At 34.2% G+C, this 26,936-nt stretch overlaps 1 protein-coding gene across 2 annotated transcripts in view; it reads left to right on the top strand.

Moving 5' to 3' along the window:
• LOC143240531 (hemicentin-1-like) overlaps positions 1-26,649 on the top strand; it is a 173,883-nt gene extending 147,234 nt beyond the window's left edge. For both annotated transcript variants that reach the window (XM_076483116.1, XM_076483117.1), the window contains 2 exons: positions 3,991-4,136; positions 24,881-26,649. In XM_076483116.1, coding sequence (XP_076339231.1) covers positions 3,991-4,136; positions 24,881-25,066 — 332 coding nt within the window. In that variant the 3' untranslated portion in view covers positions 25,067-26,649. The remainder of the gene's footprint in view (positions 1-3,990; positions 4,137-24,880) is intronic.
• The last annotated feature ends 287 nt before the right edge of the window (positions 26,650-26,936 follow it).

Here is a 26,936-nt window from a genome sequence, read left to right as displayed (position 1 = left end):
TCAACAAAACAACTCTATGTAGGAAACATGGACATTATGTATGAGATTGGCGGATCAAATATTGATATGAAACCAATAATACAGTATCATAAAGAAAACTACTCTATCTGTTTCAGTTGAAACAAGAAGTACTTCATCCAAAGAAAGCAGTTTACAACTTGTTTGACTTGATCTGGTGATGAAAACAGGAAATTCGTTTCAAAAGACGAAACACAATGACGGATTGATGCAAAAAAATGGGTCGTCATAAAGTTTCAGCAACAATAGTATTGGAAATAACCTTCTCTGTACATGATTTGAGAATAGATGAACTGAAGTAGAATATATAATAATAACGGGCTTCAAATTAAAATACAGATGGAAGGCTAAACCAGTTTCAAATAGATTCACAGTCTATAACTACGGAATTATTGTCCACAAGACGGCAATTTAGCATCAGAACTTGAACTTCTTGGAACAAAGAGCACGAAACAAAGAAAAGCCAACGAGAAAGTTAACAGAGATGAATTTATAGAATAAGATATTACATATTAAATGTCATTAATCATGTTGGAAAGAGAACGGCTGATTGGAACTGGTAGATTAAAAGAAAACTTCGACTAAGGTAAACCAACGTCTGGAGAATCTGAAGTGTATGTCAAGATTACTTTTAGAGTATAATCAGATATAGATTACTTGTAGAGTATAATCAGATATAAACTCACAGTATATTACTTCAACTATCAACTTGAAGGAAACTCCATTATCGTATGCAGGTCTTAACGTTTTTTATGTAAGCTTTACGCAGCACTGTGTAATGCACCCTTATTAACTATTGTTTTGTGTACGCCATATTGGACATTCTTGTTCATTGATATCAGGAGAATGGACACATTATCCTGTGTTCTTATTTCAGTTCTGAACATAATACTTATGTTCGTCTGTTGTTTTTCTTTAAATCGCGCAAAGCTACACGAGAACTATCTGTGCTAGTTTACTCTTTTACCAACGGATAGTAGGATTGACTGTAACATTATAACGCTCCCACGGCTGAAAAGGCGAGCATGTTTGGTTTGAAGGAAAAGCGAACTCTCTACTCTGAGAGCACCATAACCACCTGTCCATGGGCCGGCTTTCTTTGAAAAATCTCCAAATCTCACATGTAGTCCCTTTAGTCACTAACTGACTGGTCGTTGTGACTTACTGATAAATAGTATCATTAAAGAACATAATATGTCTTTATGTACCCTATTTCAAACTGTAATTTCTGTTTATTTCTTTCAACTCTTCGCATTTGCCCTTTTCCCTCAGAGCCATCTGGTCATGCCAGGTCGTAATACTAATGACTGAACTATATGCGTATAATTAAATAACTATGAGTGTGTGTTTATTAGGAAAAGCATATGACGAGAGCTGTAACATGACACCAAACAATATAACTATTACACCTCCGCAATATGATTTTGAAATGAATTTTATACAAATGGTCGCGGTAAAGCAAAATTCCTTATGTACAGAAGCCAAATTCTCAAGTTTTTTTATTCTTCATTAAAAACATATTTTATTTTCATTAGACTGTATTACAAACAAGAACCTAATACTCTGTAATTAGAAATAGGATTCGTTTATAGGCATGTTAACAGTTATTTACAGAGTATAAGACCTTGTCTGAAACGCCATTTTGTATAAAGTATATGCACCGCACGTGTAATAAATACAATAGTCTTTAATTAAAGACCTGACATTACTCTGTGTTTACTTTGGGTCTTTGTTTTCCTTTATCGTGATAGTTCTTTGAGAGTTCAGTCCTTTTATCTTGTGCTATTTGTATCCTGACGAGGAAATACAATTTTATTGTTAGGCGAGTTGTTTGGATTATTCAATAAAAAATACAATGGAAAATTTAGTTCACTTAATTATAATGAAAGCGATTTATTTATTCAAGTATAAGTACCACAAGTTTCACAAGCTCTATGTAATTAAAAATTGAACTAACATTATAAATAAATATCCACTTGCTAATTTTGTCATAGGTACAGCAATTCTCACATTTTCATTACATTTTTGATAACAGAACTTCCAAAATGTGTAGTGCTGAACTAACTGATTAACTGACTTAATAATCAATCAATATCTCCGTCTAGACTCGAGTAAGATATATTTAATATTTTCCAAGTTGTCTACTATTCACATAGCGGGTTTAGTAGAAATTGCCATGTTATTCACTTCATAGGTTTAGTAAACATTTTTGTGTTATTCATAACATGGGTTCAGTAAATTAATTTAATATTGTCCACATCGTGAGCTTGCGAAAGTTTAACCTTAATCACACTGTGTATTTATTATAAAATTATTATACTACCAGGTGGTGTAGCCATCGTTCAGGAGAATTCATGGTTAATGAAAGGTTGTCTTAGAACTTAAGCTGCTTCCCTTACTTGTAATTGTAAGAAACGCCAGTATAAACTGTAACACACAAAATCAAAAGCTGATAATTTGTGTGTATTTCTCCATGGACCCATTGACCTCTATCCGAAATTTAGTAAGGAAACAGCTAAAGAGAGAGAAATAGCGGTAAAAATGTTTATAAGTAAAAACTGATTTGTATATATCTCTGAATGGACCTAATGAACATCTACACCAATTATGGTGAAGATCCGTCCACACTCTGCGAAATAGTTACATGGTTATACAATAGACAGAAGTATAATATTTTTATAGATCTATATAAATATCTTATGTTATTTACAACACGAGTTTATTAAAAATTACAATTTTATTTAGATTGTGAACATTTGTCATATTATTCACATCATGGGTTTGGTAAAAACTTGCAGTGTTATTCATATCGTGGGTTTGTTAAGAGACTATAATATATTAATGTCGTGATCTTAGTAAAATATGGTCTTGTTATCATGTGAATATTAGAACACTTCTCTGTTTTTAATAATTATTTCTCTTCAGATTTGAAAAAATATAAAGTTTCAGATATGATGACTTAATACTTGTTTTTGTAATTCTGGTTTGCATGTGTAAGACATACTTCACTTACCGAAATTATTTTTCATTAATCAGTATGAGGAAAACCAGTTAATTTCATTTGAAATAACAACTTAATATGCTGTTTTATTCATCATATATAGTAAGAGGCCCGGCATGGCCAGATGGGTTAAGGCAATCGACTCGTCACCTGAGGGTCGCGGGTTCGAATTCCCGTCACACCAAACGTGCTCGCCCCTTTCAACCGTAAGGACGTTATAATGCGATGGTCAATCCCACTATTCGTCGGTAAAATGGTTGCCCAAGAGTTGGCGGTGGGTGGTGATGACTAGCTGCCTTCCTTCTAGTCTTACACTGCTAAATTAGGGACGTCCAGCGCAGATAGCCATCGTGTAGCTTTGCGCGAAAGTCAAAACGAACCAAACATGTAGTAACAGCTAACATATGTTAATACATATGTAGCTGTCTCAGTTCTCACTCATAATAGTAGTTGTCGTATGTTAATGAAAATTTGTTTACGTTAATTTTCTTGTTTAGTGACAAACGTCACTTTTTAATGAGAACATGTGCATTATTAATCTTACCGCAAAGTGACAGCTGCCATATTCCAATTGGAAAATGGCTGTGTTAACAGTCATCTCTAATACAAACATATTTATATTAACTCTCTTATCACATTAGGTAACTGAATTAGCGACATTAATATAAGTGCTATAAATTAATGTATCACAAAATCCTTGTAACTTGGTATCTAGACATATGGTTCTTGTATTTTAATGGGAAGGAAGTTCCCTGTGGCATGGTTTAGTGGCCAGTCCATAGACACAGGATTCTAGTACTAATTTCGTAAAGTACTCTTGTTTAAAAAAGCCAATGTGGCTTCTAAACAAACTATAACATAGTTTTGGAATTTTCTAACGGATTTCTGATGAAGAAGACGCGTATTCCTGAAATACTAATGTAAAATGTGTTTTATTTCAAAACTAGTGTGACTTTTGTTTTTTGTATCAGGCTCTGGCAGTCCAAAAAAGAAAACTTACGATTGTGACCCTGTGTACCAAAACGCAAATAGAAAGGAGAACGGATCACCGGTGGCTGAAACAGAAAACAAGCCGATGTACGAGAATATGACCTTTCACCAGAAAAGACCCAAAGGGGTAAGTTGTTTCATGGTCTTTCCTTACTAAAATAACAGTTAATCTTTGGTGAAAATGTATTGACAATGATATCTATTTCTAAAGCATATTATATTTCTCAACGAATTGAGTAAATTACGCAAAATCACAAAACTCAGAATTCATAATATTATTTTTTACTTTCTACGTGTAAATATTTGTTATACAACACTTGTGCCAGCTTTACCTTTTTTTGTTACATAAAAGTTAGTTCTTACTTTTTACTTTCTACCTAATGTGTTTCTGAAACTACTAAACCATTCGTACGATAATATTTCCTGTACGTAGAGAACACCTAGTCTCTACTGTGTTGTTTTTGTTTATTGTACGTACAGAACACCTAGTCCCTACTGTGTTATTTTTGTTTCCATTACTTACAGAACACTTAGTCTATCCTGTGTTGTTTTTGATTCCTATACGTACAGATCACCTAGTCTCTACTGTGTTGTTTTGTTTCCTGTACTTACAGAACACCTAGACTCTACTGTATTGTTTTTGTTTCCTGTACGTACAGAACACTTAGTATCTACTGTGTTGTCTTTGTTTCCTGTACGTACAGAACACTTAGTCTCTACTGTGTTGTTTTTGTTTCCATTACGTACAGAACACTTAGTCTATCCTGTGTTGTTTTTGTTTCCTGTACGTACAGAGCACCTAGACTCTACTGTGTTGTTTTGTTTCCTGTACTTACAGAACACCTAGACTCTACTGTATTGTTTTTGTTTCCTGTACGTACAGAACACTTAGTATCTACTGTGTTGTCTTTGTTTCCTGTACGTACAGAACACTTAGTCTATCCTGTGTTGTTTTTGTTTCCTGTACGTACAGAGCACCTAGACTCTACTGTGTTGTTTTGTTTCCTGTATTTACAGAACACCTAGACTCTACTGTATTGTTTTTGTTTCCTGTACGTACAGAACACTTAGTATCTACTGTGTTGTCTTTGTTTCCTGTACGTACAGAACACTTAGTCTCTACTGTGTTGTTTTTGTTTTCTGTACGTAGAGAGCACCTAGACTCTACTGTGTTCTTTTTGTTTTCATTACGTGCAGAACACTTAGTCTATACTGTGTTGTTTTTGTTTCCATTACGTGCAGAACACTTAGTCTATACTGTGTTGTTTTTGTTTTCTGTTCGTACAGAGCACCTAGACTCTACTGTGTTGTTTTGTTTCCTGTACTTACAGAGCACCTAGTTCCTACTGTGTTGTTTTTGTTTTCTGTACGTACAAAACACTTAGTCTCTACTGTGTTGTTTTTGTTTTCTGTACGTAGAGAACACTTAGTCTCTACTGTGTTGTTTTTGTTTTCTGTACGTAGAGAACACTTAGTCTCTACTGTGTTGTCTTTGTTTCCTGTACGTACAGAACACTTAGTCTCTACTGTGTTGTTTTTGTTTCCATTACGTACAGAACACTTAGTCTATCCTGTGTTGTTTTTGTTTCCTGTACGTACAGAGCACCTAGACTCTAGTGTGTTGTTTTGTTTCCTGTACTTTACAGAACACCTAGACTCTACTGTATTGTTTTTGTTTCCTGTACGTACAGAACACTTAATATCTACTGTGTTGTTTTGTTTCCTGTACTTTACAGAACACCTAGACTCTACTGTATTGTTTTTGTTTCCTGTACGTACAGAACACTTAATATCTACTGTGTTGTCTTTGTTTCCTATACGTACAGAACACTTAGTCTCTACTGTGTTGTTTTTGTTTCCATTACGTACAGAACACTTAGTCTATCCTGTGTTGTTTTTGTTTCCTGTACGTACAGAGCACCTAGACTCTACTGTGTTGTTTTGTTTCCTGTACTTACAGAACACCTAGACTCTACTGTATTGTTTTTGTTTCCTGTACGTACAGAACACTTAGTATCTACTGTGTTGTCTTTGTTTCCTGTACGTACAGAACACTTAGTCTCTACTGTGTTGTTTTTGTTTCCATTACGTACAGAACACTTAGTCTATCCTGTGTTGTTTTTGTTTCCTGTACGTACAGAGCACCTAGACTCTACTGTGTTGTTTTGTTTCCTGTACTTACAGAACACCTAGACTCTACTGTATTGTTTTTGTTTCCTGTACGTACAGAACACTTAGTATCTACTGTGTTGTCTTTGTTTCCTGTACGTACAGAACACTTAGTCTCTACTGTGTTGTTTTTGTTTTCTGTACGTAGAGAACACTTACTCTTTGCTGTGTTGTTTTTGTTTTCTGTACGCACAGAACATTTTTTTCACACTTGTGATGCTGATATTTCCTTTAAGTTCAGACCACTTGTTCATGTGTGTGTGTGTTATTTCTGTTCACTAGTCCATGTGTGTTTGTTATTTTTGTTCACTAGTCCATGTGTGTGTGCGTTATTTCTGTTCAATAGTCCATGTGTGTGTTATTTCTGTTCACTAGTCCATGTGTGTGTTATTTCTGTTCACTAGTCCATGTGTGTGTGTGTTATTTCTGTTCAATAGTCCATGTGTGTTGTTATTTCTGTTCAATAGTCCATGTGTGTGTTATTTCTGTTCACTAGTCCATGTGTGTGTGTTATTTCTGTTCACTAGTCCATGTGTGTGTGTTATTTCTGTTCAATAGTCCATGTGTGTGTTATTTCTGGTCAGTAGTCCATGTGTGTGTGTTATTTCTGTTCACTAGTCCATTTGTGTGTGTTATTTCTTTTCTCTAGTTCATGTGTGTGTGTGTGTTATTTCTGTTCACTAGTCCATGTGTGTGTGTGTTATTTCTGTTCAATAATCCATGTGTGTGTTATTTCTATTCTCCCTGTCTTTACCTAAATTTTATCACCTCTTGAAAGTTTTCAATGTTTGTAATTCAGAACAACACAATTACAGTAATAATTAACACTATGGATAGCAGAATAATTTTTAACTAACTCATATTTTAAACTACTTGGCTCCCATTGTCTTCAGTTTTTGTAACCAGAGACATGATTGCTATTTCTTCCACTTCAGTAATTAGCTTTCAGACTGTCTTATTCATCTAGTCACGAAACTTCAATATTTTCAGCAGTCGCTGGATATCCATCAACTCAATCAGTGCTTATCAAATTAACTTCTACTGTAATCCACTTTTGCATAGACGCTATAGACGACATTTCATATTAAAGTTATTCTTACTTCAGTTAATTCTAATGAACTTGATAATTTTCATCAGACCTTCCAGCACTGTTATTGTAAAACTTATCTGGCAGAAGAATATACCAAGAAACATTTACCGTAAACGTATTATCAAACTACCAGTCGCAAACTGTCCAGAACACAGTTACGTGGAAATTGTTATTGATACAATTCACTTACGATCACTCTTGAATATATTGAAATGGAACTTGTTGTTGTCACATTATCAGTCACGAGCTCCACGGAACATATGCACGTGTAAGACGTTATACGATTTAATGACGAACTGTCTGGAATTCAAGCACATGTAAGTTGTTATTGACGTGTTTCATTAATTTCACTCAGTTTGTGAACCATTCTAAACAGAACAAGGAAACTGTAAAATGTAAGGTGTTGCTCCAATTTGCTGAATCTTTGATTGGAAAAATGTAATGAGTTGTTAAGTCTCTAATATATCGAGTCTCTTAATTTCTACTTACAAATAACAGAAAACTAACCATAAGAAAGTAATGTGATAAACATCACGGACATCTGGCCTTACAAGTTGTCTTCTGTCTTACCTACCATTCTTTGAACCATATTACGAATTATTCTGTGGTACATGAAAATGTGTTCATTTTTAATAAAACAGAATGAAAAAACAAAAAGAAAAACTTATAACCAAGTTATTCTGACGTCATCATTAGTTCGTGGCTACAACAAGTAAAGCTACAATGGATTTTTCAACATAATACAACGTAAATTTTCAAGTTTTGATTTGTGGTTGGATTTAAAATAGAGTCAAAAATACACATATAAAGTTATAGATATTAATGGTTTATACTGTTTTATCAGGGAAGTTTCGTTATTGATAAAGTGTTTCATGGCATGACCAGTTAAACTGATTTATAACGTTACACATTCTTACATCCGCAAACCTTCCTATTCTGTCCGTTCTAATTGACAGAATTTGCCTAAAAAGCTTTAAAAATATTCATCTGTCTAATTCCTTGTGTTTTTCAAGTAGAAATATAAGGAAAATATGTTTTATTAAACAAAACACCTTTATCTATCGTTTTCTTTATCTACCGATGTGAAACTTGTGAATCGTTTATTAGTCTATACAATAAAGGTACGTTTTAACTGAAATAAAAGGTAAAATACCCTCTCATGTTTACTTTAACTAGTCACTCATAACAAAGGTAAGATTTCACTGAAACATGAGAATGAAAAATCCCATTCTTACGTTTACGTTAACTAGTCACTCATAACAAAGGTAAGATTTCACTGAAATATGAGAATGAAAAATCCTCTTCTCACGTTTATGTTAACTAGTCACTCATAACAAAGGTAAGTTTTTACTGAAACATGAGAATGAAAAATCCCCTTCTCATGTTTACGTTAACTAGTCACTCATAACAAAGGTAAGTTTTTACTGAAACATGAGAATGAAAAATCCCATTCTTACGTTTACGTTAACTAGTCACTCATAACAAAGGTAAGATTTTACTGAAACATGAGAATGAAAAATCCCCTTCTCACGTTTATGTTAACTAGTCACTCATAACAAAGGTAAGTTTTTACTGAAACATGAGAATGAAAAATCCCCTTCTCACGTTTATGTTAACTAGTCACTCATAACAAAGGTAAGTTTTTACTGAAACATGAGAATGAAAAATCTCCTTCTCGCGTTTACGTTAACTAGTTATCATAACAAAAATAATTTTTTACTGAAAGAAAACGAAAAATCCCCTTCTCACGTTTATGTTAACTAGTCACTCATAACAAAGGTAAGTTTTTACTGAAACATGAGAATGAAAAATCCCCTTCTCGCGTTTACGTTAACTAGTCATCATAACAAAAATAATTTTTTACTGAAAGAAAACGAAAAATCCCTTTCTCACGTTTACGTTAACTAGTCACTCATAACAAAGGTAAGTTTTTACTGAAACATGATGAATGAAAAATCCTCTTCTCGCGTTTACGTTAACTTGTCACCCATAACAAAGGTAAATTTTTACTGAAACATGAGAATGAAAAATCCCATTCTCACGTTTACGTTAACTAGTCACTCATAACAAAGGTAAGTTTTTACTGAAACATGAGAATGAAAAATCCCCTTCTCGCGTTTACGTTAACTAGTCACTCATAACCAAGGTAAGTTTTTACTGAAACAGGAGAATGAAAAATCCCCTTCTCGCGTTTACGTTAACTAGTCACTCATAACAAAGGTAAGTTTTTACTGAAACATGAGAATGAAAAATTCCCTTCTCATGTTTACGTTAACTAGTCACTCATAAAAAAGGTAAGTTTTACTGAAACATGAGAATAAAAAATTCCTTTCTCATGTTTACGTTAACTAATAACTCATAACAAAGTACGTTTTTACTGAAACATGAGAATGAAAAATCCCCTTTAAGTTAAACTAGTCACTCATAACAAAGGTAAGTTTTTACTGAAACATGAGAATGAAAAATCCCCTTCTTACGTTTATGTTAACTAGTCACTCAGAACAAAGGAATGTTTTTACTGAAACATGAGAGTGAAAAATCCCCTTCTCGCGTTTACGTTAACTAGTCACTCATAACAAAGGTAAGTTTTTACTGAAACATGAGAATGAAAAATCCTCTTCTCACGTTTATGTTAACTAGTCACTCATAACAAAGGTAAGTTTTTACTGAAACATGAGAATGAAAAATCTCCTTCTTATGTTTACGTTAACTAGCCACTCATAACAAAGGTAAGTTTTACTGAAACATGAGAATGAAAAATTTTCTTCTCACGTTTATGTTAACTAGTCACTCATAACAAAGGTAAGTTTTTACTGAAACATGAGAATGAAAAATCCCATTCTCGCGTTTACCTTAACTAGTCACTCATAACAAAGGTAAGATTTCACTGAAACATGAGAATGAAAAATCCCATTCTCTTGTTTACCTTAACTAGTCACTCATAACAAAGGTAAGTTTTTACTGAAACATGAGAATGAAAAATCCTCTTCTCACGTTTATGTTAACTAGTCACTCATAACAAAGGTAAGTTTTTACTGAAACATGAGAATGAAAAATCTCCTTCTTATGTTTACGTTAACTAGCCACTCATAACAAAGGTAAGTTTTACTGAAACATGAGAATGAAAAATCCTCTTCTCACGTTTATGTTAACTAGTCACTCATAACAAAGGTAAGTTTTTACTGAAACATGAGAATGAAAAATCCCATTCTCTTGTTTACCTTAACTAGTCACTCATAACAAAGGTAAGTTTTTACTGAAACATGAGAATGAAAAATCCTCTTCTCATGTTTATGTTAACTAGTCACTCATAACAAAGGTAAGGTTTTACTGAAACATGAGAATGAAAAATCTCCTTCTCATGTTTACGTTAACTAATCACTCATAACAAAGGTAAGTTTTTACTGAAACTTGAGAATAAAAAATCCACTTCTCACGTTTACGTTAACTAGACACTCACGTACAGACAATCAAATAATAATTATCAAAGATAAAATGTATTAATATTTGGATCATTAGGAAAGCTTCGGTGATAAAACAATATTAGTAAAAATGGGATGTTTGTTGTTAAGCTCAAAACTATACAAAGGAGTTTCTAAGTTGGATCCATCTTTGATTTTGAGCATTGTAAATAGTCAAGGTAAAGTTAAGTCAAAAAGCATTGTAAATAAACAGCTAAACCACTTAGGGGATTATGTTAAAATGAGTAAATATACAGTAGTTTTTTTTTAGGTTACTTGTCTATTATATGAATTCAATAAATGTTGACTATTCTTTTAATTATTGCAGCCATAGCTAATTATCCTTGGCTAATATTAGAATAATTTGTGAACATGTGTATTATTACGAGTACTGGAAGTCTTGAATCATCTGTGAATATATCTATTAATCTTAATTATGTGTTTCTAACACGTCCTTTTCGGCAATAAGGCTAGAGGGAATACGTCCAGAATTTTTTTATTTCAGTTAACGTTTCGCCGTTGCAGCTTTACCTGGGCTAGTACTCAAAGCATTGTTTGATATAAAAATACACATTGGCTTATTAGACGGCTTATGTTTCTCCTATTTCTTATTACTTTCGTAACGTGCTTTTGACAATGCTCAGAATATTTTCAAGTCAAACAGTTCTCGTATTACTAAACTTGAGAAAACGCAGCGGCGAAACGCTAGCTGAAATAAATAAGTATTTTGTTATTATCTGCAGAGTCAAAGTTGTTGTTCTATTGCCAAAATGTCGAATTTTCATAGGTATGCACTACAAGTTCTGAAGAAGAAACACAACATACTTATTACTGTGAAATAGGGTAATACTGAAAGATCTGCAGAAGTGTCTATTGCTCTGGAATATGTATCTCAAAAGATTGATGAACATATCTGATATTATCAAATTGAATAGTCTTGAATGACATACAAATATATCTACTATAGTGGAGCTAATTTACGTTCACAAAAATATGTTCCTCAAGCAAAATGAATCCATTTCATGTTCTGCCTTATGTGCAACAGACATGTTTTGCTATAATTTATAAGTAACAAGCATTTATATCTATTTTTTACAAAAAAAATCAAACAAGAACAACTAGTTCAGTAAATTTACGATTCTAAAACTAACAATATAACCCACAAGAAATGTTTGACTATTTGCATGTGCTACTTTGATTGCAGAATCCCTCTTTCCTTACTAACAATGAAAGTGTGGCCTGTGCTGATTTGTCTTTGCCAAATAGTGATACAAAACCTGTATATAGGAAACATACGTCCACCTTGACGTTCGCCAAAGAAGGGACTCGAACAAATGAAAGTAAGTACAACGTGATGAAGCTTTAGGTCCATTTGTGCAAATACGAAGACATTGAGAACCTTGTAGTTTGTGGCTAACAGTCCTTGGCTTCTGCAAATCTAAGATTATTTATTAGACTAACTCCTAAGTATTTCGAATGAGAACTTGTAGAACATACTTCCCTAAACTAATGTAACAAAATGAAAATGCTTGCCACGTTGTTTACATATTTTTACCCTGTGTTTCAGAGTCTTTACCAACAAGAAATACGTTTTTTGAACTGTGTCTTTGTACACACATTGTTGACAACAATACGTTTTAGACTGACTCTTTAAATACATTATTGACAAGAAACACGTTTTTAGGCTGTTTTTAGTCACTTTGAACACAAGAATCAAATTTTTATGTTTTAATTTACCACGTTGTTCACAGGAAACGTGTTATTTATACCTTGTATGTTTAGAAACCTTGAAACTTACTTCGATTAAAGCAAAACTGAAACCAACCTCTTAGTGCATATTGCTAACAAAGTATCGTGTTCCCACTGTGTCAGTTATAATGATTAGCATTTTGGATAGCCTCGCTGTTAACTGTGCTTACAAACAATATCTCACGAGATTTAACAACTTCAGAAGAAGCAGGTTAGTTTTAAGTTCGTGTACTAAGCCAATAATACAAACAATCTCTGTAATAAAAAAAGTACAATATTAAAAAATATAACTAAATATTTTAAACAGCGTAAACAGTACTAATAATTAATATAACGTTAAAGAAATAACAGGTTATATCTTACTCACGAACACACACAGATAAGTTGTTATCTTTAAGTACTGTCTTATATTTAAGAATCGTAATATTCATTAAACAACATAACATTAGTATAACCGTATACAAGCAAAACTTCCAACCAATGAAAACCCATTAACCGGAACCTGTAACGACAATGAAGGTAAACTGTTAGGTTTGTTTGTTTATAATTAGCTCAAAGCTACACGAGGGTTATCTGCGCTAGCCGTCCCTAATTTAGCAGTGTAAGGCTAGAGGGAAAGCAACTAGTCATCACCACCCACCACCAACTCTTGGACTACTCTTTTATCAATGAATAATGGGATTGACCCACGGCTGAAAGGGCGAACATGCTTGGTGCGACGGGGATTCGAACTCGAGACCCTCAGATTACGAGGCAAATACCTTAACCACCTGGCCATGCTGGGCCAAACTGTTCGGACACGTTACGGAGGTTTGGCAGCGCCCCAACTATCCAGTGTTCATGTCGATGTTTGTTTAGCGATGTGTGAGAAACATGACAGAAAGCGGCCGTAACAGAGATCGCAATCTCCTGCTTGTACTTTCGGAAACGTTATTATAGTAACGGAATATGTTTCAAGACGAGCTTTCAAGACACTAAATCATTTTATGAATAATTCGAAGCAATCGATTTTACTTGTATATTTAGAAAGTTCATTTTAAAATTCAATTTGCAGTTTTTTCTGACCTATCTTTCATCCAAAAATAAGACGTAGAACCAACGTAGCATAATATTAATGACATTACGGTATACCCTGGATACTGTTACGCCATGCTCTCAAATAAACAGGCTAGATACTACATAGAAACATTCATATGTAATCTCATTAATGCTAATATATACTGTTTTAACGTTGAAAGCTCAGGGTATCTGGTAAACCTTTAACAAATTGTTCGTATAAAATTTTAATTTGTATGACAAGAATGTAAACCAGGAAAACGTTGAACCTCATTATTATCATGTACGATCTTTGGCTGCGGAAAAAAAAATCTTAAGCCTTTTTTTTTTTTTTCAACTACTGATTATCCCTTATTAAAATTCACCAGTAGTAAGGCTAAGGATTTGCAACGCTATAACCAAGGGTTCTATGACCAGGTGGGTTAAGGTGTTCGACTCGTAATCCGAAGGTCGAGGGTTCGAATCCACGTCGCATCAAACATGTTTGCCCTTTTATCCCTGAGAGCGTTGTAATGTTACGGTAAACCCCTCTATTCGTTGGTAAAAGTGTAGTCCAAGAGTTGGCAGTGGGTGGTGATGACTAGCTGCCTTTCCTCTACTCTTACCTTGCTAAATTAGGGACGGCTAGCGCAGACAGCCCTCGAGTAGCTTTAAGCGAAATTTTAAACAAGAAACAAAAAATAATAAACAACCAATAACTGCACAGCTTAGAATAAAAGTAATTGAATCCATACATTAGTACTATATTGTGTTTTGAACTTGTTAAATACACGTTAAATAGCCGATGTGAGCGGACTGTTTTCACTCTAACATGACATTATAAACGGAGATGATATATACCTAACATCACTTGCCAACGCTTTACTGTTTGAGCGTGAAGTAAAGAAGTGTTTGTTTGTTTTGAATTGTTTTGAAAAGCTACATGAGGGCTACCTGTGCTAGCCGTCCCTAATTTAGCAGTGTAAGACTAGAGGGAAGGCAGCTAGTCATCACCACCCACGCTAACTCCTGGCTACTCATTTACCAACGAATAGTGGGATTGACCGTCACATTATAACATTTCCACAGCTGAAAGTGCAAGCATGTTTGGTGTGACAGGGATTCGAACCTGCGACCCTCAGATTACGAGTCGAACGCCTTAACCTACCTGGCCTACACGTTAAGATGTGACCAACTTTAATAATAATGACAACAGTTATAAAGGTGCGTTAGATTATATTTATTTGTGTGGCTAGTCACGTTGTCGATGAAAGGTAATTTGTTGATGAGTCGTGAACTTTAGGGTTAATCATTGTAGTATTCGGGCTTAAGTCCGTATAGTAGCATAACGCGAATCATCCATTGTGCAGCTTTGGGCTTTAAAATAAACACAAAAGACATTTGCCCAGTTTAGGCCATTGGTTAAACTGTTATTTTTAATATTCGTTAGTTAACCCTAGGAATTTTAACACAATATCTCGTAGGTTATTTTTAGCTAACTATTTATCGTGATATGTTTCAGTCAACATTAGTTAACTTGTTAACATAACGCTTTTCAGTCAGTTAGTTGAGTTTTTGGCGTAACCTTGACAACATAATTCTTGTCCACTTTAAATTTTCTTCATAGCATAACTATTGCTTATTAACGTGACATTTTGCATTCAAAGTTAGTTGTTGTTTTTTTTCAAATTTTTGTATCTGCAGTAACTCTGGAAATGTCCTGAAATTAATCCGAAACTCAGTGAACAAATAATTAATAAATTACCCAGTAAACTTTTACTTAAATGGAGTGGAAAAGAGAGCTTAAGTTAAACACATTCTGAATATTGTTAAACAGATTTAAAGATCTGTAATCTTTAAACATTGAATAATAATAAACGTATAACGATTAAAAGACAAGTTACGAAGTTTCTAGATTATATATATATAATAGATACTTCATTATTTCCACCGATAAAGCAAGAAGCAACTTCGGTTTAATACATATATATATATATATATATATGGTTTAATACATATATACATATATATATATATTACAAGACCATGTAAAAAAACAACAACAAAGGTTCAACCTAAAAACGTTAAAACCTTCGGGTAACGAGGTGTATACACATGTTACTCACAAAAGTCTATTGCATAGAAACACATTACGTGTTATCAGATTTTGGAGTACATTGTGTTATATCTTACAACGTAAAAATAAATTATTTTGGATTCCCAAATTACGTTAACCAACATAAGCTTTGCTAAACAAAGCTACGAGTAGAGATCTGTGAAATAAATTGATAACGGAATGAAACAGATTGTGGGAAGTACAAACAAATTCTGTAATATTTCAAAAGACAGAACTAGACTTAATACTTTCATTATAATTTGTTGAATGTAAAGAGAAAATTTAGTTGAGGCTAAAACAATTGAATCATTCAGTGTCAGTAATCGTTCACTAATCATGTTATTGATAAAATTAAAACCGTTTATCACCCGTTTCAGGTTATTTCAGTTGTTTTGGTAAATTAGTATTTTGTGCAGTAAAAACAATCATGATTCTGTGAGTACTGAAAATTTTGTTAGGTACAGCTTGTGACTTGGACTTGTTTTACGACAAACATTTTATTTTAGCATACAAGTTACCATGACGTCGTTATCGAAGGTTTCGTTACAAGTGTTTTGACTAATTATATTACTAGATTCACAACTACCTAATTCCAGTACCGTAGAACACTATCCAACCCTCCACTTGCAGATAGGAAACAACAGTTGTAAAGCCAACAAATTTTATTTGTCCCTACTGATGTATATGGTATACCTGACAACTCAGTTCATATCTACTTTAAGGTATGGTCAGAAGGTCATCGTGAATGACATTAATCCAGTCTTAAATATACTCTCACTCTACAGCGTTACGTAATTTTTGATAGGGTTCCAAATAATTCTACAGTTTACGACCTATTGTATAATTTTTTTCATTATTATTCCCAATCAATTTTTACATGAAATCTACCTGTGTACTTAATAAAAAATACCATGTCACAAAATGATGTAACAAGCATGCATCTGTTACAAGTAGTTCAAGTAACAACGTAGCGGTAACGAAATGTCCAGTAACTAAATGGCCGTAACAAAACGTCCTGTCCTACATTCTGTAACAGTTTGAAAGGTCCTACATTCTGTAACAGTTTGAGAGGTCCTACATTCTATAACAGTTTGATGGGTCTTACATTCTGTAAAAGTTTGAGGGGTCCTACATTCTGTGACAGTTTGAGGGGTCCTACATTCTGTAACAGTTTGAGGAAGATTACCACTATTTTACACCAACCACAATTTACAAACCGTGTATTTTTTATTTGATAGCACATTTGTACAATTAGGCCAAGGTATTTTATAAGAAACACAAAGAATTCTAATGTGAGGTCGCTTTAGCCTACAAGATAAAGATTTAAATGTATTCGAACTAAAATCTTCATCCATTACAAATATTGGTAAAAAAGACCATTATAAAGTTTTTGACGTAAGTCGGACGCGGCATGGCCAAATGGTTAAGGCATTTGACTCGTAATCCGTGGGCCGCGGCTTCGAATCCCCGTTACACCAAAACACGCTCGCCCTTTCAGCCAAAGGGGCGTTATTATGTTACGGTCAATCCCACTATTCCTTGGTTAAAAGTGTATCCCAAGATTTGATGGTAGGTGGAGATGACTAGCTGTCTTCCCTCTTGTCTTACACTGCAAATTTAGGGACGACTAGCGCAGATATCCCTTGTGCAGCTTTGCGCGAAATTAAAAAAAAACAACAGGTGTATTAATGATATTTTTTTTCTAACTATCAGCCGTTTTTGACACACACAAATGTACTCATGTGATATCACTTAGTTTCAATAGTTTTCCACTAGAAAAAAAAATATTTACTCTTACGTATGAAAATCGTTAATCAATTTCTTAAATTAAAAGTTTAATAAAAAGAAGAAATTTTTAATTTTGTACAAATTCTCGCTTCTGTATTCAGACATGTCTGAGGATTTGAACTTGTACAAATTCTCACTTCTGTATTCAGACATGTCTGACGGTTTGAACTTGTACAAATTCTCACTTCTGTATTCAGACATGTCTGAGGGTTTGAACTTGTACAAATTCTCGCTTCTGTATTCAGACATGTCTGAGGGTTTGAACTTGTACAAATTCTCCTTTCTGTATTCAGACATGTCTGAGGGTTTGAACTTGTACAAATTCTCACTTCTGTATTCAGATATGTCTGAGGGTTTTAACTTCTACAAATTCTCATTGCTGTAATCAGACATGTCTGAGGGTTTGAACTTGTACAAATTCTCACTTCTGTATTCATACATGTCTGAGGGTTTGAACTTGTACAAATTCTCACTTCTGTATTCAGACATATCTGAGGGTTTGAACTTGTACAAATTCTCGCTTCTGTATTCAGACATGTCCGAGGGTTTGAACTTGTACAAATTCTCCTTTCTGTATTCAGACATGTCTGAGGGTTTGAACTTGTACAAATTCTCACTTCTGTATTCAGACATGTCTGAGGGTTTGAACTTGTACAAATTCTCGCTTCTGTATTCAGACATGTCTGAGGGTTTGAACTTGTACAAATTCTCACTTCTGTATTCAGACATGTCTGAGGGTTTGAACTTGTACAAATTCTCATTTCTGTATTCAGACATTTCTGAGGGTTTGAACTTGTACAAATTCTCGCTTCTGTATTCAGGCATGTCTGAGGGGTTGAACTTGTACAAATTCTCGCTTCTGTATTCAGACATGTCTGAGGGTTTGAACTTGTACAAATTCTCGCTTCTGTATTCAGACATGTCTGAGGGTTTGAACTTGTACAAATTCTCGCTTCTGTATTCAGACATGTCTGAGGGTTTGAACTTGTACAAATTCTCGCTTCTGTATTCAGACATGTCTGAGGGTTTGAACTTGTACAAATTCTCGCTTCTGTATTCAGACATGTCTGAGGGTTTGAACTTGTACAAATTCTCGCTTCTGTATTCAGACATGTCTGAGGGTTTGAACTTCTACAAATTCTCACTTCTGTATTCAGACATGTCTGAGGGTTTGAACTTGTACAAATTCTCCTTTCTGTATTCAGACATGTCTGAGGGTTTGAACTTGTACAAATTCTCACTTCTGTATTCAGACATGTCTGAGGGTTTGAACTTGTACAAATTCTCGCTTCTGTATTCAGACATGTCTGAGGGTTTGAACTTGTACAAATTCTCGCTTCTGTATTCAGACATGTCTGAGGGTTTGAACTTGTACAAATTCTCGCTTCTGTATTCAGACATGTCTGAGGGTTTGAACTTGTACAAATTCTCGCTTCTGTATTCAGACATGTCTGAGGGTTTGAACTTCTACAAATTCTCACTTCTGTATTCAGACATGTCTGAGGGTTTGAACTTGTACAAATTCTCCTTTCTGTATTCAGACATGTCTGAGGGTTTGAACTTGTACAAATTCTCACTTCTGTATTCAGACATGTCTGAGGGTTTGAACTTGTACAAATTCTCGCTTCTGCATTCAGACATGTCTGAGGGTTTGAACTTGTACAAATTCTCGCTTCTGTATTCAGACATGTCTGAGGGTTTGAACTTGTACAAATTCTCACTTCTGTATTCAGATATGTCTGAGGGTTTCAACTTGTACAAATTCTCATTTCTGTATTCAGACATGTCTGAGGGTTTGAACTTGTACAAATTCTCACTTCTGTATTCAGACATGTCTGAGGGTCGCGGGTTCGAATCCCCGTTACACCAAAACATGCTCACCCTTTCAGCCGTGGCGGCGTTATAATGTAGCGGTCAATCCCACTATTCGTTAGTAAAAGAATAGTCCAAGAGTTGGCGGTGGGTAGTGATGAATAGCGGCCTTCCCTCTAGTCCCTTCTTTAGCTGCTAAACTAGGGACGGCTTGCGCAGATAGCCCTCGAGTAGCTTTGCGCGAAATTCAAAATACAAACAAAAAAAATCATGTCAAGTAATTATGTTACAATGTTTACTACTCAAAGTTTATTAGATAGCAAAGTTTCTATTCTACATTACAATACTTCTTAGACAGTAAACTTACTGATATAATTTTCTTTTTTGCAAACGAGGTTTTTCATATGACAATTTTAATACTAGATTTATTCAATTGTGCTGAAATTTCAACATTAATATTGCTACAAGTTATGGGTTTAAAATGCCTTAGAGAATACTACAACCCTTAAAAAGCTTTCATGTATACAGTTTACTTTTATATAAATTGTTGGAGGTAATACTGAACTGTATTATCTTTACCTCTTGTGTACCTGTTCCATATACGGTCTAATTACTTTAAATATCATGTCTACCATTCCTGTTAACTTCCATTTATAAATTTCAGTGCTTAATTTTCTGCAATCTTATCATAAGTCTATTTCAGCTTTAACATAACATTTGTTCATTACTTCATACTACGTAACACAATTGGTTTGTTAAGTGACAGAGATTAGTCAGCGTCGGATTGGTTGTATTAAACATACGTCATAGTATCTTTAATATCTTGTTTTTCTTTTAATTATATTTAATATAGTTATATTTCAACGACAGTACTAATTTCACAGCTATTCATTTTATGATTAAGGTGTTTTATTAATTTCTTATTTCTTATATTCTTTCTTCGTGAACATTAGTTTTTGCTTGTAACATTGGTAATGTCCTGGTACCTAATTCCACACTTAAACAGTAACTTGTGTCGGAGTAATTTGTCTCAGATGTCAGCCTTTTCTAAATTACACTGTCTCAGCTGTTTAATAGTTTCATTTGTCACAGAAGGTTATTATGAAGGAATCTGTAACCTTTTGTTTACAAAGCGCCCTCCAGTGGCACAGTGGTATGTCTTCGGACTTACAATGCTATAAAACGGGTTTTGATACCCGTGATGGGCAAAGTGCGGATAACCCATTGTGTAGTTTTGTACAAGAAAAACAGATTGTTAATAATGTCGTATCCCAGTTGACCTGATGATTCTTGGTATTGATGAAATACCTCGTCTGAACTGGATACAGCAGATTTAGTGTGGTTGACATACGACAATGTTCCCCGCTAGTACACCGGTACGTTTACCGATTTAGAACGCTACAATCAGGGATTCGATTCCCCTCGGTGGCAGATAGCCTGATGTGGCTTTGCTATAAGAAACACACAAACATGATAATATATTCTTCTTTACTTCTGGTTAACAGTTTGGTTGTTTTTTAATTACTAATGTAGTTTACTCGAGTTATCCGTGTAGTTTGTTGATCCGCTGGTTCACCAGTTTTCAAGAATGATAATAATATTAAAATTAAAATAGAATAACAAAAATAAATAGGAGGAACTCGGAATAAAACGTGTAAATAATATTGAATAATTTATCCTTACTTTAAACAGATGATTTCTAAATTACTTACATAATAATAATAATAAAGTTAATCTAGCTCACACATAGCTGACCCGGTTAAGGCACTCAACTCGTAATATGAGGGTGGCGAGTTAGAATCCCTGTCTCACCAAACATGTTCGCCCTTTCAGCTATGGGGGCGTTATAATATGACGGTCAATCCCCATTATTCTTTGGTAAAACAGTAGCCCAAGAGTTGGCGGTCGGTGCTTATGACTAGCTGCCTTCACTCTAGTCTTACAGTGCAAAATTAAGAATGGCTAGCGCAAATAGTCCTAGTGTAGCTTTGCGCAAAATTCAAACCAAACCAATCACACATAACTGTCATTGTTCATGAAAATGTATACTACCAATCCATAAATTAGAAGTAAAGGAGAATATACCATAGTATGTCAATCACATTACACCTCTCGTATTATGTGCCGACGAGGTCTCTCGCTCAACATCAGATCTCACCAGGCTGGACGGGATTAAGACGGGTGTAGTAGTTTTTTATATACTTACTTTTCATTAACAACGACTGTTATGGTGTGATAAGTGACGCTTAGATCAATAACAACATCAGATCTCACCAGGCTGGACGGGATTAAGACGGGTGTAGTAGTTTTATATATACTCACTTTTCATTAACAACGACTGTTATGGTGTGATAAGTGACGCTTAGATCAATAACAACATCAGATCTCACCAGGCTGGACGGGATTAAGACGGGTGTAGTAGTTTTATATATACTCACTTTTCATTAACAACGACTCTTATGGTGTGATAAGTGACGCTTAGATCAATAACAACATCAGATCTCACCAGGCTGGACGGGATTAAGACGGGTGTAGTAGTTTTATATATACTCACTTTTCATTAACAACGACTGTTATGGTGTGATAAGTGACGCTTAGATCAATAACAACATCAGATCTCACCAGGCTGGACGGGATTAAGACAGGTGTAGTAGTTTTATATATACTCACTTTTCATTAACAACGACTCTTATGGTGTGATAAGTGACGCTTAGATCAATAACAACATCAGATCTCACCAGGCTGGACGGGATTAAGACGGGTGTAGTAGTTTTATATATACTCACTTTTCATTAACAACGACTCTTATGGTGTGATAAGTGACGCTTAGATCAATAACAACATCAGATCTCACCAGGCTGGACGGGATTAAGACGGGTGTAGTAGTTTTATATATACTCACTTTTCATTAACAACGACTGTTATGGTGTGATAAGTGACGCTTAGATCAATAACAACATCAGATTTCACCAGGCTGGACGGGATTAATACGGGTGTTGTAGTTTTCTATATACTCACTTTTCATTAACAACGACTCTTATGGTGTGATAAGTGACGCTTAGATCAATAACTACTATGCCTCTCGTATCTCAGCCGGCCTGACGAGGCTTGGTATTATGTGGCAGGTCTTATCGGCATTGGTTATAGAAGATGTAGATTGTTTGACATATTATAAAATATTCGTTTTTTACTTTCACTCGTACATTATGTTGTTCAACAAAGATCGATTTACGACACGCATGAAAATAAGAGTTGGACTTTACAAGTTCCAATAGTAAGGTATAATCTATTGCTACTTTAATGTTACTGTCATTAACAGTATTGGTTAGAATGTTTAATATATCTAGTTTTAGGATATCTAACTTATTCTTTATTAACATTTTATCACAGAGATTATTTTTCATTGCTAGCTCAATAGAGGGATTTAGAACATTGTAGTTAGTTCTAAGTTGGCCTAACCTTGTGAAATATTATTAGTTTTGCGTCAGCAAACATTGTTAACAGCGACAACACCCGCATAATTTAACAATGCGCTCCATAGTGTTTTTTGTAAATTGGGGTGTAAGAAAATATAATAAGTTTACTATACTGAATATCGTCTTGGTTTTTATTTTTGATCTAATGTTCTATTGGGAAGTTAATATGAATTAGTTAACACTAGTGGATTTCCAGTGGCACCAGTGAATTAGCTCCGCGTGTGAAGTGATCATGACGTCATGTCTACACCTTGATAATGGAGAAAATTAAAGTTCTTCGTGACGAAAAACGGAGGTGAACGAGAAAAATCGTGACCCTCTAATTACAAAACTACATGACACAGATAAATATTTCGCGAAGCTGGGGGATGTACATTGCGTATTAAAAATATTTTTCCAGTATCATATAAGCAAGTGTTCTATTATAGTATGATTAATGCAACACTTGTCAGCCAATGTTACCTGAGCCTGGTATGGTCGTGTGGTTAGGGCGCACGACTCGTAATAATTCGTGAATTCGAATTCTCATTTCACCAAACATTCTCGACCTTTTGCCCGTCAGGATGTTATAATGTGCGGTTAAGCCTACTATTCGTTGGCAAAAGAGTAACCCAAGAGTTTACGATGGGTGATGATGACTAAGTATCTTCGCTATAGCCTTTCACTACTAAATTAGAGACATCTAGTAAAGATCGCCTTCGTGCACCTTTACACGAAAATTCAAAACAAATAAGCAAGAAGTTATCTACTTTCTTAAAGTAACATTTGTCAGTCAACGTTAGCTAACTTTCTAATATAATACTTGTTAACCAAAGCCATATAACTTCTTAACATAACATATATTAAACAACATTATTTGACTTTGAGCGTAATATTTGTCAGCCAATGTTAGTTACCTTTTTGCAAACAACACGACCGGTTTTCAGTTCGAAAGCCAAATCTTTCTAATGTAATAATTATTATAAATATTCTTGTATAAGAAACCTTGTAAGAATAACTGTGTTTGAATTTTTTTAAGATATCCCATCCAATGTAGTCTGATAATTATTCTGGTTCCAATAAAACCAAAACAAAGTAACTTACGTTGTTTGATTGGTGAATAATTTTAGTTTCTGATTTTCTTAAAGTAACATATTTATGACAAAATTTTATCTGTTGGGTGAAATGTTGATCTCACGAAATTTCTAAAAACTACAACATTACTCTAACATTCCAGACTGTTGTGAGTTTTAACAGGTTTCATGTTACTCTAACATTCCAGACTACTGTGAGTTTTAACAGGTTCCATGTTACTCTAACATTCCAGACTACTGTGAGTTTTAACAGGTTCCATGTTACTCTAACATTCCAGACTACTGTGAGTTTTAACAGGTTCCATGTTACTCTAACATTCCAGACTACTGTGAGTTTTAACAGGTTCCATGTTACTCTAACATTCCAGACTACTGTGAGTTTTAACAGGTTCCATGTTACTCTAACATTCCAGACTACTGTGAGTTTTAACAGGTTCCATGTTACTCTAACATTCCAGACTACTGTGAGTTTTAACAGGTTCCATGTTACTCTAACATTCCAGACTACTGTGAGTTTTAACAGGTTCCATGTTACTCTAACATTCCAGACTACTGAGAGTTTTAACAGGTTCCATGTTATTCTAACATTACAGACACCTGTGAGTTTTAACAGATTTCACGTTATTCTAACATTACAGACACCCGTGAGTTTTAACAGATTTTGCATTACTCTAACATTCTAGACTCACGGGAGTGTTAACAGGTTTTACATTACGCTAACATTCTAGACTCGCGTGAGCCTAGAATGTTAGAGTATATGTAACCTCTTAAAATCCACGTAAGTTTATTTTGATTTGTCACATATTTTAACTCGTTTCGTTGTTTCAAATATATTTTGTTTTGCTCTGTTATTCAAAACACCTTTATTTAACATGTACTTTGACTTTTGGCATTCGATTTACAATTATAATGTTCAATTCCATTATTCCAAACCCTTCAAATAACTACTTGTTTTGATTTGTCATGGATTTTAACTTGTAATACCATACAATTTTCTTATTTGTCTCCATTATTTCAAGCCTTTTAAAGAAATCTTTTTATTTGCTATTGAATATAATTCGTGACATTCGTTTTTTTTTACCGTTTTATTTTTATTTTTTAGCCTTTCAGACCAGACATAAGTGATGATATGTTATATGCTGATATGTATGATGATGTAAAACTGGGTAAGATTCCAGATCCACGGATGAAGCCTCCACTGCCCCCAAAAGGGATCGGTAAGGAACCCAAAGAGCCACCAGTTCCTCCAAAGACAAAAAGGAGGTCTTCCAAACAATTAGGTGTTTGACAAACTTCGGACTAACAAAGACGAGCCCTAATGCTGTGGATTCTGTCCTGTTATTGGTGTATAAAACCTTCACTGAAAGAAGACGTTTGTCCTACTTTCTTCTTGTGACTTCTGGTTGCTCTGTCCAGAAAAACTGCGGTTTAAGACTCTTTATAAACCTTTTATCTAAGAGAAATGGGATTTTTGTCGTGTTTAATTTTCCTTTACAGCCTCGCTATTGAAAAAATGAACTTTCAAACAACATCCAAGTTGTAGCTGTCAATACTATCAAGTTGTTCTTTATGAAATTATGAATCATTTTCTAGATGGATCCATATTATTGTGACTGTACTTCTATTGCATATCAACTCTCTTCCCATTCAGAAGTGAATTATCAGTTCACAGCTGATATTTCACAACATTAATTATTTAACAGATTTGATTTTTTCAATGAATAACATATTGAGTGAATGAGTTAACAGCTGATAACAGACACACTTTAAAAATGACCTAAACTGTTAATCAGTCAATGAAATTGAGTCAAAAGCATGAACCTATTAGAAAACGTATTCTTACGTATTACACTTATGTGGTATTAAACATGGTGGAAACTTTGAACTTAGAAATATTTATTTATTTATTCTAATGCTTAACGATCTGATTAGATAGCTGAATAATAATAAGATAGTTTCTGCTTTTTGTGAATTACTCACCTTGTGTCTCTAATTCAAACAAACCATCACATATGTCAAGCACCTTACATTGAACTGTAAGCATCTTCATAGAAACAAACACAGTGGGGCCATTACGAAACATCTCATTGGCTAATCACGTGCCATAATACAGTTGCTATCATCTTCAAATAACACGAAGCAGTGAAAAAAACCAACAACAGAGTTAACGTATCAGCTAAGTATTTTTCAATGGTATCACACGTTTCTTCCTCAATAGTTTTTCGAATAACGAAAGAAATAAAAACCTGGTGTATTGAAATACTTATGTGTTATGGGTTATTATTGTAGAGCACTCTATAGCTGCTACCTAAGCTATGCTTATTGCAGGTTATTGTGATTCGTGTTACACGTGACATGTACAGCTTTCCTCATTGGCTGGTTAAGTTAAATGTTTAAAACGTGTTATCTACAGCACGTGCTACACGTAGTTTGTTGCACATGCTACTTACAATACTCATTATTGGCTATTCTTACGAATCCTACTACGTGTTATAACAAAGCCTGTTACGTTAGTTTCATCTGCTTCAATAGATCACTTGTTATCCATGTATGATTAAAAATAAACAGTATTTGCTATTAATACCGCTATCAAACTAGAAAAATCAACAGTAATATAAGAACGACGTCAAGCTTCGTGTCCTCATCACCCAAAATATCTTCTGAAGATAACATTTTCAAACTTTATAAATGTTATTTTTCATGAACTACAAATTCTGTGTAGGTTTTCTAATGTTAATGATTCATGATGTGTTTTGTTAATTTCATGAAACTAACAGGTTTGTGGATCATACTTTTCATTTTACATGAAACTCTTGGGTCAAATTTTTATGTACTGAGTGTTTAGACACTAAATAAAGATTTGAAGCTTTATTATTGTAGTATTTTTTTTTGGAAATCAGCTTCAAAACCCAAATTCACTTATATAATGCACATTTTAAAAGACAAACACTGTACAATGAAACTTGTAAGTTATCAATACTTAGACGTTTTGAAATATAGTAAAACAGAATTTATGAAAGCTACTCGTACTTACTTTGGTTGTCAGAGCTTCAGAATCGTATAGAGTGGTTTCCATTGGTTATATTAAAACGATTTTGAATATATGACAAACAGCATTTTCACTGAGATTCATTTTACACTGTTTTGTGGTTTGGTTC

Source organism: Tachypleus tridentatus, chromosome 13 (assembly GCF_004210375.1).
Source record: "Tachypleus tridentatus isolate NWPU-2018 chromosome 13, ASM421037v1, whole genome shotgun sequence".
In the NCBI taxonomy this organism is placed as follows: domain Eukaryota; kingdom Metazoa; phylum Arthropoda; class Merostomata; order Xiphosura; family Limulidae; genus Tachypleus; species Tachypleus tridentatus.
Note: the sequence above shows the minus strand (reverse complement) of the source record. Positions and strands in the feature narration are given on the sequence as shown.